Source organism: Neofelis nebulosa, chromosome 7, assembly GCF_028018385.1.
Source record: "Neofelis nebulosa isolate mNeoNeb1 chromosome 7, mNeoNeb1.pri, whole genome shotgun sequence".
Classification (NCBI taxonomy): Eukaryota; Metazoa; Chordata; class Mammalia; order Carnivora; family Felidae; genus Neofelis; species Neofelis nebulosa.
Genome location: NC_080788.1, coordinates 36,170,974 through 36,190,254, shown reverse-complemented (window position 1 = coordinate 36,190,254; position 19,281 = coordinate 36,170,974). Strand labels below are relative to the sequence as shown.

General features: G+C 59.5%; 1 protein-coding gene across 8 annotated transcripts in view; it reads right to left on the bottom strand.

The window, feature by feature from the left end:
• Positions 1-441: 441 nt before the first annotated feature.
• The window catches only part of TLE3 (TLE family member 3, transcriptional corepressor), a 48,962-nt gene continuing 30,122 nt past the window's right edge, over positions 442-19,281 (bottom strand). For 2 of the 8 annotated variants that reach the window (XM_058737214.1, XM_058737219.1), the window contains exons 7-20: positions 16,927-17,131; positions 15,339-15,355; positions 11,540-11,659; positions 10,960-11,010; positions 10,150-10,302; positions 9,636-9,777; positions 8,869-9,068; positions 8,071-8,147; positions 7,216-7,465; positions 6,659-6,906; positions 5,717-5,864; positions 4,576-4,726; positions 3,637-3,713; positions 442-2,511 (exon numbers count right to left, since the gene is read on the bottom strand). In XM_058737214.1, the coding sequence (XP_058593197.1) occupies positions 2,404-2,511; positions 3,637-3,713; positions 4,576-4,726; positions 5,717-5,864; positions 6,659-6,906; positions 7,216-7,465; positions 8,071-8,147; positions 8,869-9,068; positions 9,636-9,777; positions 10,150-10,302; positions 10,960-11,010; positions 11,540-11,659; positions 15,339-15,355; positions 16,927-17,131 (1,947 nt within the window). In that variant the 3' untranslated portion in view covers positions 442-2,403. The remainder of the gene's footprint in view (positions 2,512-3,636; positions 3,714-4,575; positions 4,727-5,716; positions 5,865-6,658; positions 6,907-7,215; positions 7,466-8,070; positions 8,148-8,868; positions 9,069-9,635; positions 9,778-10,149; positions 10,303-10,959; positions 11,011-11,539; positions 11,660-15,338; positions 15,356-16,926; positions 17,132-19,281) is intronic. The other 6 variants (XM_058737216.1, XM_058737221.1, XM_058737215.1 and 3 more) reach the window with 3 other exon arrangements.

Here is a 19,281-nt window from a genome sequence, read left to right as displayed (position 1 = left end):
TAAGAAGGACGGTGGAGGCTTTCAGCGTCCAGATGGTCCTAGAACTTTGCACGTGAAGTTCACGTTGCATTTTTTGCCCCAAACTTTTGCACTCACCGCTAAGACTTTGATACAGATCTGTAGTCCTCCCCTAAGGAACTCCGTCCCGCCCCTGTGTGCAGAAGAAATCCCAGCTCCCATCCACGACTCCCTGGTGCTGAGACCCGGGAGGTATGGAGCACATGCCCCTTCACTGTCAAGATCGGACTTTCAGGGGTTGGGGACAGCATGTGAAGTGCTCAAAAATGAGACGAGCCTATGTTCAGGGAGGACAAAGGGCATCACCCAGAACCCAGGGCATGAGGAGGGACAGTGGCCCCCAGTGGCTCTTCTTGGGGAGGACTGACAAACGGGTGGGTAGGGGGTGGGGGGAGGAGGCAATTAAAACACAACAATCAAGCCAACCTTTAAATAGCAACTTTTAAAAATATAAAAACAGCTCATTACAATGACTTTTCATTTTCTTTTTTTTCTTCAGGAAATCAGCTTTTTCTACCCTCGCCCTCCCTTGCGGCTGGAGCCTTCACAAGACGGCAGATGAACCAGAGAAAGAGAGAGAAATTCTGTAGACGGCCTCTCCCCCACCCTCAGAAAGGTACAGGGGGGGGGGGCCTCACCAGTCTCCAAGGCCCCTGGGCCCCCCCACCCCCGTCAGGGGAGCTGTTCGCCCAGAGCAAGATCACTGAAGACCAGAAGTTTCCACTGGAGCCCCTCCTTCCTTCTCACCAGACAGAATCACACATTATAAAATAATCCATAAAAATGCAATATCAAAATTATCTTCCATATGCTACATCCATGGAGAGCCCACCATCAGGGCTCACATCGGCCTTTACCTTTTCCTTAAAAGACGACGACGAAAAAAAAAAAGACCAAGGGAGGGAGGGAAAAAACCAAAACAAAACAAACCGACAAACCCAAATCCTAATACCTCAGAACATTCTGGTACCAACATATGGTACCTGCAGGAGACCACTTGCTACCTGTCATCTGTTGGGGCTCAAAAAAGAGAGAGGCTACAACCGCAAGAAGTCGCCACAGTGTCGGGATCAGGGTCCCCACCCGAGCCCTGGTCCCCCAGCCCTGCTGTGCTACCCAGGGTGGGGCTGGGGGAGATGATCCCTTCGGGCTCCCAACCCTGCAGGTGGATTACACTTTGCCCCTCTAGGGAGAGAGGAAGGGGTCAGAGGCAGGAAAAGGGGGAGAAGGCGTTTTATAAAGGACATCAATTCTAATTCTTTTTATTCAAATAAAAAAAAAAAAAAAGCACCCACATCAGTCGCTATTTTTCTCTGGTAGCTCCCTGAGCTGAGTTGCCATATGCTTTCCGCTTTTTGTCCTTTTTAGGTCGTGTCCGAAGATCAAGGACCAGGGATGGGGCTCCTTTTGAACCTCCATTTCTCCTCACCGTAACCAAGTGTGCACCAAAGAGAGAGAGCGAGGCAAGAGGGAAAGACAGAGCAAGAGTCGGACCCCTGAGAGAGAGGGAGGCGAGCGCAGGAGGCCACAGAGAATCAGACCTTTGTCGGCCCAGGCTGCCACCAAGCGCGCGCGGCCCGGCCACCGCCGGTGGGTCCTGCCGGCCTCGGGCAGCTCCCAAGTCCACGGGGAGGCGTGCTCGGCCCGGGGGCGGGGGGGGGGGGGGGCCCTTCCGGTCAGTCTGGTCACCGGCTGCGGTTCCCTTCCTCTACCCCCTCCACTCCCTCTCCGTTTGGCTCCCCCTCCCGGCCTCCCCTTCCCAAATGGGGATGTCCCTTTAAAAAAAAAAAAAAAAAAAAAAAAGCCACCACCACGAGTGGGTTACAAATACAGCAGGCGAAGTACACGGCTAGCGTTTTCGGTGGGAAGGGGCCCCCTCCCCCACTGACCAGTCCAAGATAGAGGAGTCTGTTATTTACATTTTTCACAAAGGTTGTGCGCTGCACAATCGGGAACAGGAGATTCCCTCCCTCCCCCAGCATAAACACGTGGTCCGCTCCAGTGTCCCCGACCCAGGGCAGGGGGACCGAGCAAAAGAAAGGGAAAGGAAAGATGGAGATTCACGAGGGTGTCCGCGGGGGTGGGGTGGGGGTGGGGGGGCAGGGCGCTGGGGCCCCGAGCCTCCAAATCAATCTACTTGTAGCGTCTGCCAGGGTCGCGGAGGGGGAGGAGGAGGGACATCCATCGGAGTCCGTGAGACACGGGAGCCCGTGCCCAGGAGTCCAGACCGTGGCGGGCGCGCCCTCTCGGCCTGCCGGAGCGCAGCCCTGAACCGCTCGGCTGCCCGCCGCCAGCCTCCGCCAGCCTCGGGGCCCCTTGCGGGGTCGCCCTGTCACCGCCGAGTCCGTTTCTCCCAGAGTCTGACAGCCCTGTTAGAGTCCTTGTTTAGTAGATGACCTCATAAACCGTGGCCTTCTTGTCACCAGAGCCCGTTACAATATATTTGTCATCCGCTGAAATGTCACAACTCAAGACAGACGAGGATTCCTTGGACTGGAAGAGGAAGGCAAGGACAGGCGGGAGGGAGGGAAAAAAAGGCAGAAATTCACTTTCTTGGTACTCAGCACGACCGCAGGGCTATCTGCGCAGCACCCCCTCTCCACGGCCCTAGAGCTCCAACCTCGGCGCACCCCGCGGGCCCTCCCAGCGTAGCCCGGAGAGGCACTTCCGGGGACAGATGCCCCTTCCCCCTACCCCGCCATCCCCCAGGAAAAGCTCATTAACAGGGTCCAGCACGATCTCGAAGTGGAATGGCTCGAAAGAGAACGCTGGAGCGTGAGCTTCTCCTCGGAGGTTACAGACAGGAAGGAGCACTTCTGAGCAGGGTGTGGGCATCGGCGGGCCAGAGCCTCAGCCTGCTGAGCTGGGGAGGGGTCTACACCCAACCTGAAGCGTCCAGCGTGACTGGGGAGACTCTGAACGTTATGCCGGACACCAGAGCTTCCCCAGCACGGATCCTGGAGGCGGCTTGACAGCTGGGAGCACGGGAGCACATTGTATGTGTGTGCTGTGTGTGTGTGTGTGTGTGTGTGTGTATAAGAGTGCGCAGGCTGTGCGTGTGAAAGTGTGAGTGAAATGTGTGCTACGTATAAGTGTGCGTGTGTGTGTGCTGTGTGTGGGGGCAAGAGTGTGTATAATTGAGAGGGCAGTGCGCTGGAACCCAGATCTTCAGAAACCAGGAAAAATCCCTAACCCCGCTCGTGTCTTTGCAGACCCTTCTTCCCGCCGCACCTCTCTCCTTACACCGAGGTGTCGACATAAAGGACAAAGTCACCTGAACGCCGGCTAACGCTGCTCTGGAAAGAGCTGTCCAGTTTGCTCCACTGCCTGGTGCACATCCTGTGACCGCCCAGCGCAAAGGCCAGAGCCAAGAGCATGACGGGACTCCCCCTGGCTCTAGAGATCCTACGAGAACCCCTGCCTAAAAGCCCTCGCCCTGCAGGGTATGTCCCGCTGGCGTGTCCAAGGCCTTGCCTCCGGGGAACCCATCCTGGACCCCCGTCCGGCGGGGGCTGGAAGGGGCCGGGGCAAGTCCTGCGTTGCCTCCCACCAGCCCCATCCCCGTGGGTGGGCCCCAACTCTGGGCAGAATTTCGGGCGCTCGGATGGCGGGCAGTACCTGGAATATGCTGGCTCCGTACGGGGTCCTCCAGGCGTTGAGGAGGTTGTCCTTCCCAGTGCTCACGAACCACTTGCCTACGGGAGGGAGGCAAAGGGGGCGTCAGCTTGTGGCTTGCTGCCCCGGATGGAAGGCAGGACCCACCCCAGACAAGGCTGGCTGCCATGGGAACGTGGCGTGAGCGGCCAACCAGTGCGTGGTTAGACCCTTGGCCGCTGGGGGGCATTCGGTCAGCGAGACCCGTCACCGGCTCACGCCCACAGAACACCTTTCTCCGCGGTCAAGGGCGGGCGGGGGAAGCAGCTGGATGGGCAAAGGTAGGATTTGCAGTTAACTCCAGACATCACACTTCCCCCAAAAGATTCTTTTTAAAGCCAGTAGTCGGCTGACCCTTTCTCATTTTTACTACAGGAAGGCGGCAGGAAGTACCAGAAATGGCGAGGCCCTGAGGTCTGGAGACCCAGCTGAAGCCAGTGGTCAGCGGGCACTCTTCCTCTGCAGGCCGCCCTGCCAGGGCCCTGCCCGTGCTAATGCCAAAGCCACGCAGGGGCCCCAGAGAAAGACCCACTGGGGTTCAGAGAAGATGAGAGGTGTCCAAGGCAGCAAAGCTAGGCGGGCGCGGGGGAAGCAGATGTCCCAGTCCGGGGCCATCGGCCATCGCAGCCCGCGGTCTCAGCCGCCTGGAGGAAAGGTTCACGAGGCTGTGAGCATTGTTCCTCCGGCCCAGGCCTGCAGGGACTGGCTCTGGCCGGGCGCCATGAGAGCTTGGCACCCTGTGGCAGTATCTGCATCCCCGGGATAAGGATGGGGGGCGGGGGGAGGGACAGTGGTGGCGATCAGGAGGTCCGATTCCAGGACGTGGCTCACTCCAGGGCTCTGACTTTCTATAAGCGTTAGGGGCCCTCCTCTGCGCCGGGCTCCCGGCTCCCCGAGGCTCACCGCAGTAGGCGAACTTGAGGGAGAGCACGCAGCTCTCGTGCAGGTGCAGCTGGTACTTGTCGGGCTTGGTGTGGTGCAGTACCTCTACGTTGCTACTCTCCATGCCCACGGCCAGCCACTCCCCGGTGGGGCAGTAGCCCAGGGAGAAGATCTGCGGGGGGGGAGGGGCCAGACTAGGGTCAGCTCCTCTGCCCTCGGGGCCCCAGGGGGCTCCCCGGAGGCCGGCTCGGGGACCCCGAGGGCAGGAGCCCCGCACTCCTGCTCCCATCGCCTTCCCACTTGCGATTTATTTGCGAGGCGGAGCCCCCCTCCCTCGGCCCCGGAGTCCCTTTATAGGCGAGGAAGTTGAGGCTCAGAGAGGCTGCTGACTCCACAAAGTGGTACAGCCAGCATTCCAGCTCCGAATTTCACGTTCAAAGTGACTCTGTCTCTGGGATTCCTGCCTTGCCTTGAGAAAAAAAGCGAATACACAGGGTGGCTCAGTCGGTTTGGGCGTCTGACTCTTGATTTCGGCTCAGGTCATGATCCCAGGGTCATAGGATCGAGCCCCACGTGGGGCTCCACGCCCAGCTTGCGATTCTCTCTCCCCCTCTCCCTGCCCCTCCCCTGCTCGTGCGCTCTCTCTCTCAAAAAAAAAAAAATAAATAAACAAGCATCAACAAGTAAAATTTAAAAATTGAAATAAAACACTAAAATAGTAAATACATATGGTTGAAATACTAAAATAAGTAATACAAGTAACAATGGGAAATTAGGATACCTGGCATTTATAGAGAATTTTCTAGGAGCCAGGCTGTGGCTAGGCTTTCAGAGGGACCACTTTCGCTGCCCACATCAGACCTATGAGGTTGCCACTGCTGTGCTCGTCCCTTAAAGGATAAGACCAAGGCCAAGGTGCTCAACAAAGTGCTCAAGTGAGAACCAGATCTGAGCAGCTGGGTCAAGGACATCCAACTCCGAGGCTCTGTCGATTCTATTTTATTGCTGCTTCCTCCAGGAAGCCTTCCAAGGCGGCTCAGGTTGGTCTCAGGTCCATTTGCAACGGTTGCCTGTGAGGGCTCCCTGGTCCCCTGACCCAGCCATTCGGAGCCCGGGAGGGAAGGGAGCGCGCTGTCCTGGGCGAGGGGAGGAGAGCACACACCTGGGAGGTGAAGTCGTGCTGCTGCAGCTGGCGGCCCTCCCGGAGGTCCCAGGAGCGCACAGTGTTGTCCAGGCCTCCGGTCCACAGCTTGGTGCCATCGTGGGAGATGTCTATGCAGCTGGCCCCGTCCGTGTGGCCCTGGAACTGCCTATGAAAGCCAAGCGGGGAGAAGGGGAGAGCCACTGAGTGCCGAGCGGGCAGCTATCCGAGGAGGCGGGCCGGCTCTGTCTGTGCAGAAGGGGAAACTGAGGCCCAGAAGGGGGTCTACCACGCACGCATGGTCCTTCGCTGAGCCGCCGGGCTGGGCTTCCGCCTACCCAAGAGTCTCCCCTACAGGTGGGTCCTGGAGACAGGTGCATAATGGCGGGGGGGGGGGGGGGGGCAGGGGGAGAGGCTCCTGCTGCGTTCTTTATCCACATCCTCCTCCCCCTGCCTGAGCTATGGGGCTGAGGCCATCAACAAGCTGCAAGCTCTCAGGCCCAACAGACACACCCAGTCCTGCACTGCACTTATCTCCGAGGACGGGCTTCACCATGCCCGCTTCACACAGGGGAAACTGAGGCACAGGGGTTGAGTGGCTTGCACAAGGTCATAGCGGGGGCAGGATTCATACCCGGCAGCGGCTCCCGAGGCCCCATAAGAACCACCAAGTGACACTGCTCTGACCTTCTGGTCCTGAGGCCTCCTCCTTCCTTAGTTCTCGCCCTCTGCTCACCTCTGCCGCTCTGAATCCCCCGTTCCCTGACCTGCTCCAGCTCCCCGCTCCCTGGAGCCTTCTGTGGGGGGTGGGGGGGATCCTCTATCCTCTGGCACAAGGCTGTCCCCTCACCCGCTCTGCCGTGGCCACCCCACGGAGCCTCATAGCACCTCCGACGAGCCCGGTTACGACCGGCGCAGAGCTTCCCGAGGACGAGGCTCCCCTGGTCCGTCCCGCGGCCTCACCTGACCAGGGTCTGGTTGTGCAGGTCCCACACGGCAATGTTCCCGTCGCTGCAGCAGGAGAAGCAGACTTTGGCATCGGGGCTGATGGCCAGGGCGTAGCAGGCGGGAGCCGAGGAGGTCAGCTCGGCCTTGATGCGGGGTGTGGGCGAGGCCAGGTCCCAGATGGTGAGCGTGCTGGCCTCCCCGCCCACGATGAGCGTGCGCCCGTCGGGAAGCAGCTTACAGGAGCGGATGTAGTTGTCCCTGTTCTGGGCAGAGAAGGGACAGTGTCGAGCTCCGTCCGCCTCCCCTCGCCAGGGACCAGAGGGGTCCCGTTCAGCGACGCTGAGCGCCCTTCGCCACCCCTGCTCACGTCCCGCCCTCACTCGTTCACCACCCTTCCATCTTTCATGCACCTCCTCACGAACCCCAGGAAGCCCGGGATCATCGGCACGTCGGACGTTAAAACCGGGGCTCGGGGACATCAGCCAGCTCGCTCGGTGGCCCGGCCGGTAGAGGGCTGCGCCAGGCTGCCCTTCCGCCCGCTGGCGGAGAGGCCTACGGCCCAGGGTCCTCACCAGGCAGTCCAGCTGGGAGATGGGGCTCTTGCTGCCCGGCTGGCTGATGTCCCAGATCTTCACGCAGCCCTTGCCGCCTGTGTAGACGTGCCGCGTGGGGTTGCTGATGGTCACGGCACACACCACCTCCCCGTGGCTCAGCGTGTTGATCTGCCGGGCGTGCCGTGGGATGCCGGGGCCCGCCAGGGCGTCGTGGGGGAAGGGCACAGGCTGCATCTGCCCATCGGCGCTCACGTGGAACGAGTAGGCTCTGAAAGGAAGACACGGCCCTTCTGTCAACCCCCCCCTCCCCATCCTCTCTCTGTTCCCCCGAGTCCTGCCCGGGCCGGACGGCACCAGCCCGCACACGCTCCCCAGCTCTCAGGGAACCCAGTAACACCCCCCAACCTCCTTGCTTTGGCTCTACCAGGGTAGGGGATTTACTCAGTATCCCAACCTTGGCTTCCGCTCCTGGTCACATACCCTCAGCTCCAAGCCAGGTCACCAGCACCCCAGCCCCCCACCCCGGCCCTCCCTGTGGCTCAGAATGCCCTCTCCTACCATTTACCAGCTTGGATGTTACCTCCTCCTTTAGAAGCCCCGGGGTAACGGGGCGGGGGCGGGGGGGGAATAGGTCTGCCCCCCTGCTGGTGCAGCTCCCCTCATTTGGTTATGGAGGCCCCCTGGGCTCAAGTGCTCCCCATGCAGCGGGAGCCCCAGGGCTGAGCAGGAGCCGTCTCCCGGGCTGCAACCTGGTCTATGAGTGCCTCTAGAGGGGAGACCCTTCCCAAGGGGACGTCTGCCAGGGCAGGGGATATGGGCGGGGGACGGCGTGCTTTCCCCAAGAAGCATGCGACACACATAGCCAGAGCGTACGGTTTTCCACCAGGAATGGAGGCCAGGCTTGAGGGCAGGCCCGTGGCCCGCATGGGAGGGTGAGGGTCAAAGCCAACCTGAAAGGCAAGACGAGGCCAGCTCTTAGTGAGGGGCGCCGCCACCCATCCCCCTGGCCTCTTCCTTCACCACTTCTGACGTCCTGCCCACACAGCACCGCCCCTTCCCGACCCGGAAGCCAGCCACGCAGAGCCTGCTCTTTCAGAGGAAACACAGGCCCAGCAGGGCCAAGTGTCTTGTCCAGGACAGTGGCAGGGACAGGGTGACAGTCCAGGCCCACCAACCCCGAGCCAGTGTTCTGGACAACCCCCCCCCCCCCCCCCGCCCCGCTCTCCCGGCTCCACGAGGCACAGTCCCACTCCATTCCCTCCCCTGGCGTCCGACGGGCCCGTCATGAGGACAGGAGGCCATCCCAGAGACACACTGTCCCCTGAAAAAGCACCCCTCTCTGCTGGCCCCAATCTGAACCTATCCTCGGTACAGCAAACAGCCTCATTTACCAAACCCATGCCACGCGGAAGCCACTGGCCTCCTTGGGGGATTCCCATCCCTCCAGGGCCCAGAAAAAGACCTACTCGCCCCACTTCCCAGATGGAAAAAGACGGCCCTCGGAGGCTGAGCTGCACAAGATCACGTGATGACTAATGGGCAAAAGGAGGTGGGAACCATGTCTGCTGACCCCAAAGCGTATGTTCCTTTCTCTTTCTAAGAAACAACCCCACCAGCTCCCCACTCCTGGCCCACTTCCACCCCCCAAAAGGAGCCAAAAGGTCTACGTACAGCTCCAAAGCTCACCATTGGCGATCGGCCATAGGCGGCGGCGGCCGCGGCCGCGGCGGCACTCATCTGGGGTGGGATGTTGTGGAGGCCGGCGTAGGCGCTGGGGCTGGTGAGCGAGCCGTTCATCTCGTGGTGGCTCATCATGGCAAAGGGCGCCGCGTAGGAGCTGGTGATGGAGATTGGAGTGCGCAGGGCTGAGGCTGCAAGGAGGAGGAAGTCAGCTGGGGGAGACCCTCAGGGGGAGGGGGTCCCCCCTCGCCCCCTCCAGGACAAAGTTCAGGCCACCAGGCCGCCTTGCTTCCTGCATTTCCTGCATTGGAAAGCTGCCGGCTCCAGGCAATTCTCGGGGACTGAACCCCCACCTAACTGGGATCCTGGTCTTCACGGCCCAAGAAGGTTCAAGCTGAGAGATGTGCCCACCTCTTTTTATAAGGCAGGACTCAAGAGGCCCAGAGAAGGAAGTTTGTTGAGAGTCTCACAGAACTAATGACAGAGGTGGGGACGGGCCACAGGTAACCCGACCTGTCTGAAGCTCCTCCCACGTGCCCTCCAACAGGAGCCCTCCCAGTAAGCCCTGCCGTCAGTGTGGATGCAGCCGGCATCCGTGTCCTCCTCTGACCTGACCTCCTCTGACCTGACCGCGAAGTCCCCCTGGAGGCCCCGGGAGACCCCCAACTCCCACACGCTCCCTGGTGCTCTGGCTCCAGTCCCGCCCCAGGGCACACCCCTCCCCTCAAACACAGTCGACCCAGCCTCATCGTGCCTACCCATTATACCTATCGGGTCCATGCCTGGAGGTTTGCCCGGCATCGACCGGAGCCCTGGGGTGGTGCTGGTTCCTGGAGTCGGGGCATCGTTCCTCGGAGTAGGCGTGTTGGACTTGAGCCCAGGGGTAGAGGATTTGTCATTCTGAATAGGGAAGACACGAAGATTCCTTTCTCCCCAGAGCCGGGCCCTTGGAGCTGGCCACGACACCCAGCTGCCCAACAGCCCCTCAATTCTTGCCCCACCTTGTGCAGCAAGGACTTGGGGTGACTGACTGCTCCCATCGTATAGACGGGGCAACCAAGGCTCAGAAACATTAACTGGCAGCCCGAGGCCCAGCCGGTAAGTGGTAAAGCCAGGACTGGCACCGGGGCCAAACCCCAATCCATGGTCTTCGTACTCCACCCCTCTGCCCTCCAGTAATCACCGCTCCGGCCTCTTTTCCAGAGCCTTTTGCCCCCACCCCACCTGCCCCAGCCCCCTGCTTCTGGGGTGCCAGTGGCAGGCCCCACATACATGACCAAGGTCTTTGGTCTTGGAGGAGGGTGTGCTGCTGGACGAGGCCACTGAGGCGGGGCTGGTGGGGGCATCCTTCTTCAGGCCTCGGGCCTTGTCCAGCCCATTCTCAGGAGGGGAGTGTGCCGGGCTGACCCGCGGCGTCGCTGGGTCCTAAAAGCACAAGCACAGAGATGCATGGAAATCAACAAGCAGCCTGGAGTCCTCCCTGCTCTGGGAATGGGAAGGGAGTGCACCAGCTGTTGGGGAGAGGAGCTTGGCTGGAAGAGACTGGGGGCCTCAAAGTGGGGCGACTCGTTCTTAACGATCTGGTCTCACCCCTTCATCTCACAGATGGGGAGACAGGGGCCTGCGCGGGGGTGGGGGGTGGTGACCGGCCCAAGATCGAACACAAGTTCAGGACTCATATTTGGGCGGTGGGGTCTCCTGGCCTCGGGTACATCGCTCCAGTCCTCGTCCCCTGCCAAAACTGATCCCGAGGGGCTCACGATCCCCTACTCTCGAGATCCCAAGGGTGGTGGGGATAACAGATCTGACCTCGAGGACCTGGCCCTCCCCTGGGACCCTTGGGGCACACCTGCACTGTCCAACCGAGGTTCCCATCCTAAGGAAACCCAGCCACCCGGCAGCAAAGCCCTGTCCTCCTCCTCCTGACCAGCCTGGTGCCCCAGCCCCGGAGGCCTCGGTGCCCTGCTCGGGGCATGTCAGTAATGTCTGTGCAGCAGGTCAGACACAGCAGCTCCTAGGCAGGCAAAGGGCAACCTCAAACCACCCCAAGCCGAGCACGCTGCCACCTGGGCCTGTGCTCACCTCATTGGAAACATCCACCACCAGATCATCACTCTTGTCCCCGTCACTGTCCTGCAAGCAAGAGACAAGCCAGTAAGGAGGCCACCCCCGCCACACCCCAGTTGGGGTGTGAACCACCACCGGCTTCCACCATCCGGAATCAGAACCTGGGCCAAACCCCAAAGCCCATGCTCTTGTCTCCCAGCCCAGCCCCCCAGCCCTGCTCCGGGTCACTCTGCTCCGTGCCCACTGGCAGCCTGACCGATACCTGCCAATACCTGTTATGGTATTTCTGAGCCCCCCTCCAACTTGTCTCTCTGGAGCCACACAGCTCCTTGCAGCCGGCTTTATACCCACCATTGCAGACAAGGAAGTATGCTAGGCTCATTGTATCATTTCTGCTGTTTTGTGTGTGTGTGTGTCTGTGTGTGTGTGTGTGTCTGTGTGTGTGTATGGTCTCCACCCCCCACACACATACACCAGACAACCCAGCCTGTCCCCACCTGTGCCTCTGAGTCACCCACAAGTCAGGCCTGTGTGTTCTCCCACACCCCACCTCCCAGCACAGACCCAGTGGTGCCCACTAGGCCCTTAGACGTACGTATCGGCTCAGACTGTCCTTCTCCTCTGCTTTCCGCTTCTTGGATTCCATGCTGTAGTCTGCGGAGCCCCGGTGCTTCTCACTGGCCCGGAGGCTTTCCGAGGGCGACACCGAGTTATTCTGGGAACGAGGAGATTCAGCGTGAACGTTTCGTGCACACCAAGACATTAGCTAAGGGCAGGTGGTTCAAGAGAGCAATGTCCTGCACCAATGGCCAGGCCCTCGAGGTCAGCTCTGTTCCATCGGGGCCTTGCCAGGGAAGCCTCCCAGCTCTCCAGACTGGGTCCCCCCCGGGAGAGGCCCAGGGAGCACAATTCCCTTTTGGAGCCGTGACACTGCTAGTAAGTAAACAGGCTCGTACGGAGCTGTCTGCGTTCTGGCCTTCGAGACTGTGTGTTCCATGAGGGCCGGATCACACCTCTCTCCGTCCACACCCATCCTGGGCCGGCCACGTACATTTGCTCAAAGAAGGGATAAGCCAAGTCTGCACTGAGTCTGGAAAGACGGGTCTCAGCCGACACACAGGGGCTGTGTGCAATACGTCATCAGCTGAACCCCACTGGAATGGGGAGACTGACCCGGAAGGAGAACGTTGGGCTGGTGACAGGCCTTCTAAGGGTACGTGGGCAACCTGGCATTTTGTGTGAACACCCTACTCCTCCACTGCAGGGCCTCCAGCAACTTCTGAGGAAGAGCAGTGTTTTAAAGAAACAAAAATTGCAACATCGGGAAGCCTTTCCCTCTGAAAGGTGGGAAAAGGTAGGAGGGCAGGTGGAATCATCCTTTCTGTAACGGTGGGAATGCAGGGGCCCCAAGGGGTTGGGAAACGTGCCCGAGGTCCCCCACTGGAGGCAACATAAAGGAAACCGAGGTTTCTCAAGCTTGGAAGGGCCTGATGAGTTCTCCCTTCAAACTCCAAGGTGAGAAAGCACAGCTATAGCTTGAAATTCCAGGCCTGGGAAGAGGGCCAATCGGCAAAGCGGGAACAGCACAGGCAGACAGGCCTGGGAACGGAGCTGTCCCAGGGACGGGAGGGCGTCCCATAGAGGAAGGGATCCCGAGGGCGGGCGGGCGGGCTTGGGATGCTGCCTGTGGCCACGAGTGTAACCGGTTCTGTGGCTGTCAGCACCAGGCTGGGAAGCAGGGAGGGAGGAGCTAACCAGCAGGGGTACCGGCCAGCAAACCTGTGCCCTTGCCCTCCGGGGGGCCGGGACAGATTCAGTGTCCCTCGAGGGGGCTGCCGAGTTCACTCCTTTCCGAGGGACCCTCCTTCACTCACCACTCACCCATGCTTTTCTGAGCACCCACCCTGGATCAGGCCTGGGGCTTGGAGGAAGGAGCAAGACTCAGTCCAGCTACAGGCTGGCCCATCCACAGCCCCACGCATCACAGACGTGCAGGCCACACAGGGCCACGCAGGGCCACGGAGGGACCCCCGCTCGGCAGGGAAGGGTAACCCAAGGCGGAGGCCGGGGTGAGCCTCTACCTCACGTCTCCCCACTTTCCTGGAGGCCAGTGCTGGCGTTTGGGTTGGGGGGGGTGGTGGTGGCGGGGGGGGCGGGGGGCGCGGGGCACGGCGTGGGGACCAGCCACAGAAGTTAATTTCCTTTTCCTAAGCCGGTTTCTGGGCAGCCCTTCCCTGCCAAGTTTCTGCCCGAAGCAAATTAAAATGGCAGAGTTATCAAGCCTTGGAAGAAAAAATGGAGGTTATAATGGGACTGCAGCTCAGCCTTCCCCACAGCCGTGCAGGAGCGGCGGCGAGGCGCACACGGCCGCAATTCAATTAGCCGCTGCGAGCGCCGGCAGGAAAATCACCGCCATTTCATTTCATTTCCTCCGACGGCGGCCACCCCGTGCTAAGCAGAATCGCTTCCAGCCCCTCTCCTCTCTCGGGGCGGGCGGGGAGCGGAGCCGAGGGGGGCGTGCGGCGGCTCGTGTTTCTCCTTGCGACCCAGTACGTGGCTCGGAGAACAGCGAGCTCTTTCTTCTCATGCAGTCAGGCTGAAAACCCTCGCTGCTACCGGAGAGAGTCATGTCAGGCATTTAGCGGCATCGATCCAGCCCGCCTCTGGCTGGCAGGCGGCCAAAAAACTAAGTATTTTTTATTGCTTCGGCGAGGCAAGGAAATATGAATGAAGCTACCTCTAATTGGACTCCAGACTAAGCCCTCTGGGACGGCTTCCAGCCCGTCCAGCCCGCCCCCTCCCACCCGGCCGCGGCCCTGTCCTTCCTGCGGGGGCCTCATCTGTTGACAACCTGGTCCGCGAGGGGCCGCACACTTCCTCCGACGCCACGGCCACAGGCACACGGCCCTACGGCCTCGCTCGCCCTGAGCCGGGCGCCCGGGCCCCGGGCCGGATGGCGTCTCGATTCGTTCCCACCGGACTCCTCCGGGGCTGGAGCGTGCCCCCTCTGCTCGGAGTCTGCCGTGCATGCGTGTGGGTGCTGCAGGGTGAAGAGCTCAGCTCTTGGGGGTCCCCCCGGGGAGCTTCTTTGGGCAGAAAGCTTTCACAGATGGGGGCACAAAGCCAAATGCAAACAGCAATGGGGAGGAGGACAGAGGGCGTCGGGCTTCAAACCCTCGGTTCACTCCGCGGCAGGTGCCTTGTTAACCGGGTCATCTCCTTGATGCCACGTTCTGTGCCGAGGGGGCTTCCTAACCAGGCTGAGAGGCTGGCTGGGTGGGAATATGCCCGTGTCACAGGTATAGAAACTGGCGCCCGGAGAGGCCAAGAGAGCTCCCCGGTGTTGCGTGAAGCCAGGACCAGTCCCGAGCCCTGAGGGGTCCAGTCCTATCTAGACAGACCACCTCTGCAAAAATGGCCACCTTTTGGAGGATCAACACTAAAGCAATCGAGACGGATTTTCAGCTTTAGTTGTTCCTTTCTGTGGTAGCCAGCCGTCACTGGGCCCAAATGTGGACCCAGAGCACACGGGCCAGTCGCGGGGGGCCGAGAGCACCGTGGCTAATTGGATGGTTTATAAAGTCAGCCGGGTGGAGGGCCGGGAGGGAAGGGGGTCGGAATGGAGGGGCTGCCCGAGGAAGCTGCCGTCTAGATGGTTAGTTAACTGCCTGACCTTCCAAGTCCTACTTAACACGAGGTAATAACCAAAGCCATCCTAACAGATTAGATGGCCCCAGATACAAGGACAGCAATGAGGAATAAAATAGCTTTGCTAATCGCTGCAGGATTTTTTTTATCCAGACTCCACCGCGCTTATTCAGAAGGCTTATTCACTTGAAACAGAACCTCTGAGCCTCAGTGTGATCAGAAAGATTTACAGCAAATCTCAGAGCTGGCAGACACGCAGACAGCCTGGCCCTGATGCCTGCTGGCTAGCACTTTCTTAAACCGAGTTAAAGCCCAGAACAAGGAGAAACCTCAGGCGTTCGGTGGAAGCAAGGAGAATACAGGATCAGGTGGTGGGGGGGGGGGGGGGGGGGGGCAGCCAACCTGGGAGGAGGGAAGCAGCCCAGCCCAGGATGCAGGACCCCCCCCCCCCCCGCCCCGGGGTTGCCTGTGGGGGGCCCAGTAACTCCACGGGCTGGCCAGCTGACCTCTCTGGTTAATCACCTCTCATAAAAAAGAGAGTTAGAGCTCACTGAAAACTATTCATCTGCCAAATGATGGACAGGAAGGCTGGAGAGATGACAGCTTCCCCAACCGAAGGTCACTCTCAACAGGTGCAACTCCTGTTTCGTAACAACAACCCCCACCAGGATCCCACGTGGTCCCCTCCTCCTCCCGCATTACCACCCCCCCCCCCACAGCCCAGATTCCAGCGTGCTGACACTTACCGCGCTGGATTCTCTTTCTTCAGAGACGGAAGAGCCAGACGGGTGGAGGGTCAGGCCCCCCAAGACAAAAAGACAAAAAAAAGGGAGAAGGGTCAGTCTCCTGCAGCTGGTTTTTAAGCTTTGCTAGTTCACAGGTTTTAAAATGGGCAGGAGGCCTGGCTCTCTGAGTCACCGTGGGTCAGCCAAGGCAGGGCCATGAGGTGACATCTCTCGCTTTGAAAATTAACCGCCCTGATTCCAATGTTCCCCACGGGCCACCGGTCCCGGGTGGGGCGGGGGCTGTGGCCCTGCTCTCCCTGATGTGCCAAGGAGGGCACCAAGATTCCTGCTCAGCAGTTTTTAAAGTCACAAGGTCTGGAAGAGGATCCTGCTATGCAGGCGACCTAGCGGATCTGGGCGTTGAGACCATCATTGTTTAAAATAAACAAGCAAGTAAATAAAGGAACTGTGGGAGCGGGTTTTGTTGTGTTTCAACTAACACCGTTCTCTCTGTGTCTGTGCACAGCCAGGCACTAGCTCCCCGATTCTCCTCTCTGCTGTGAGGAGACCCGCCTCCTCTGCCAGGGAGGGCATCCTTCTGCAGGGACACACAACTGTGCCTCCGTCCGCTTCCCACAATCTGCTACCACCCTGGCGCCCTGGTCCTGGCCCGGGGCCGGACGGGGTGGCGCCCGGGGAGGGCTGGGAAGGCACTGGCCATACACCCTGGTAAACAGCTAAGAGCAAATCAGACCATGTGTATACCTTCGACTTACACGATTTTGTACGTCAATTGCATCTCAATAAAACCGGGAAAAAAACATCCAAGGGCAGAGCCCACGAGGCGGCGGTTTTTGAAAAGGGTCTGCCAGGGAGCCACGACTTTTCCTTTCCTGACAAACTAAGCCCTCCTGAATGAAGCCCGGGCTGGGTGCAGCTGCCGGGGTCTTCATGATAAGGGCCGGTGAAGCAAGAGGGGGGCGCGGCGGGTTCTCGTTCCAAGTCCTTCCGGTCATCTCCCTCAGTAGTGTGACAGCTACCTCCGCTTAAAGACAGTCTCTACTAGGGTGCCACTGTGCACCTTGCCCAAGGCACGTGCGTTGGTGAGACATACACGCTAAGTTAAAAGCCGGGGAACCCGGCCCCTGTTCTCGAAGGACTACCGATCTCGGTGAGGACGTAACATTCTCCAGGGGGAGGATACAAGAAGACAGGGACCAAGGGCTCCTTCTTGGGACCCCAGCTCTCCAACTCTCCTGGGAACTGGAAAAAGGCCCCCAGCCCAGACTGGAAGGCACACTTTTGAAGGAATGGGACTGGGGCTGACCCTTGAAGGATGGGCAGCTTGTAGCTAGGATAACGGGAGGGTGCCTGCACGACAGGCCTCCCAGGGCAGAGCGCGCCACGTCAGGCATTGAGGGGGGGGGGGGGTGTCATGCGGGGCGGGGCTCTGGTTGCCACAGACCAGGAATTCAACAGATGGCACCAAAGCTTTTGCTAACTCTTGACCCCAGGGTGACGACGTTTGCCGTGTCCACGCACAGTAGGGCCCGTGGGAACCCCCCTCCCCCAGCCCAGCCCCGCCCCCTGCCCCAGCTCTGGGCCGCACCTCTGTGGTCCAGCTCATGGTGATTCTTCTCGTCCTTCACCGTCAGGTGGGCCTGGCCACCCAGGGCCCCGAGCGCCAGCAGCCCGGAGCTGCTCCCTGTCACCGGGGGGATCCCTGGAGGCTGGAGGCCTGACGGGTGGGGTGGCAGCTGGACCGGGGGGCCGTGCGTGGCGTGGGAGAGGTGCTGGGCCTGGAGCTGCTGTTGCTGTAATGAAGCGGGTGGTGAGCACGGGGGAGCTTGGACGGCGGGGAGGCCGCTGCGGGGGAGTGCCCTCCAAAACCTTTACCCCCAGCTCGGTCCACACACGCTGTCCGGATGAAGACAGTCTGTTAATGGACCCGCAACCGAGGCACCAAGATTGGGGTCTTCAAACTCCCCGCCCATCCCCCCCCTCAATCCCCCAGTTTCAGGACAGAATTTCCCACAGTCCATTTGTGAGCCTGGGATCAATAAAAAGCGCGCATTTAAAGACCAAGCAGCCCTCGGGGCTCCCTCTCTGTTGAGAAGGATCCGTTTTCAAGCTGGCGGTCATGTTTGCTCACGCCTGCACGCCTTCAACATGAGCAGCCGGTGGCTCCCACCCCGAGCCCGTATCCTGGGAAGCCTCCCCCGTTTCTGAGGAACTCGAGGCTGGCTTACTGAGCCAGGGCAGGCCACAGCAGAAAATCCCCGAGATCAAGAGGAGGGAGCTTGGGGCCAGTGGAATGAGAGCTAATGGCACGGGGACGTCAGGGTGGAGAACAGTTAACAAGGACTTGGGGCTTTGGGACGTGACAGACCAGGTTTCAAATCCCAGCTATCATTCGCCAGGGGGCTTACAAGGGGCTCCCCGCTGTTCTCAAATCTACACCTGCTCATCGTCAACAGCAGTGATAACAATGCCCAGCCAAGGGTTCTGCTCCCTGAAACCCCAGACGTCCCCTGCCCGGACTAGTCTCAGGGTGTTCTCTTTCCAATCTGCATCCTACGCCCAAGGGACCGGTGTGGGTAGTAGCCTAGTTCCCTTCCCAGCAGCCACTACAAAATGCCCTTTATCTTATCATTCCAAACTTTGCGCCGAGAACCACAGGAACTGTGGGGCGGGCTACACCACGGCCAAATATTTCTGGAGAGTGGCTGGGGCCTTGTGCATAGGGGCCCACCTATGCACACCTCTTCTCAACTAAGCACAAGAGAAGGGAACCAACGTTTACTGAACGCCTGGCACTTTCCAAATATGATCTCTGACCCTTCCAACCAGGTGGCAAAGGAAGGGTCAGGCCCATTTTACAGAAGGCAAACTGATACTTGGCGGGCTGGACTGGGCAGCCAGTAGCTTGCCAACTCCAGCCAATAGAGTGCGATCTGGACTCCACTCTGTCAACGGCCGGTCTTATCCAAAGAGTGTTCCTAGGGAGACCCTCAAGGCAAGAAGGGCCAGTGGGGGTGACAAAGAGCAAAAATCTGACAAGCTCGCCTATCAGTATGAACTTGGCTTTCGGGCCACAGCTGGCAGTCAACAGAACACAGGGGGAAGGTCTATGGTTCTGGTTGGAGGCCTCAAGAGGCAGTAAACGTGAGCAACCGGGGCTTGGGGCCCTGCTCTTCCCCAACGAAGCTGCAAATGGCAAACCGGGCTCACCCCAAAGTCAATGGCAACCAGAGCCACCGCCACGCTGGTGGCCCCCGAGGGTTTGTTTCTCAGCTCTGCATGAAAGGCTGGGATCCGCTGGTGGTCACATCAGCTGGATCATCTACTGGTAGGTGGCTTATGGAAGCTGCTGGTGGGCAGTGGTCCCCAGTGCAGCCTAACCCCAGATGCCCCGAGATGCCAGAGCAGAAACAAAAGCCCAGAGGTCCCCATGAGGAGACCCAACCCGGCCCAGCCCGGTGGCTCGGGCTCTTTTAAAACATGGGAGCTCACAGCTGATCTCCCCTATCTTTCATTTTTAAAGAAATTATCATCGTTAGGCCTTATCACGAGGAAAAAAATTAAACATGGTCAGAACATACTAAAAATGAGTACGGATTTACAAGTTTTTCTTAAAAGATTACCCTTCAATCCCACTCTCTAGAAGATTCCACTCTGAGTCGTTTTAGACTTTCCTTTATGGAGATCTACAAATTGTGACTCTATTCCTAAATAAATAGGCTCTCGCGAACCTTACTACTAGACAAATGGATTTTTAATTTAAGACTGTTAGGCACAAATCAACACATCCCTTCCAATGGCTACCCACCGTTCCCCGGTGTGGGCCAACGATCCAACTGTATCTACACGCCCAGTTTTAAGAGGAGTCTGCGCCAGCAGCCCTGTGGTTTTAGACCAGTTGCTGGCAGGCCCTTTAATTCTGCCAGCGTTAACTATTTAGTAA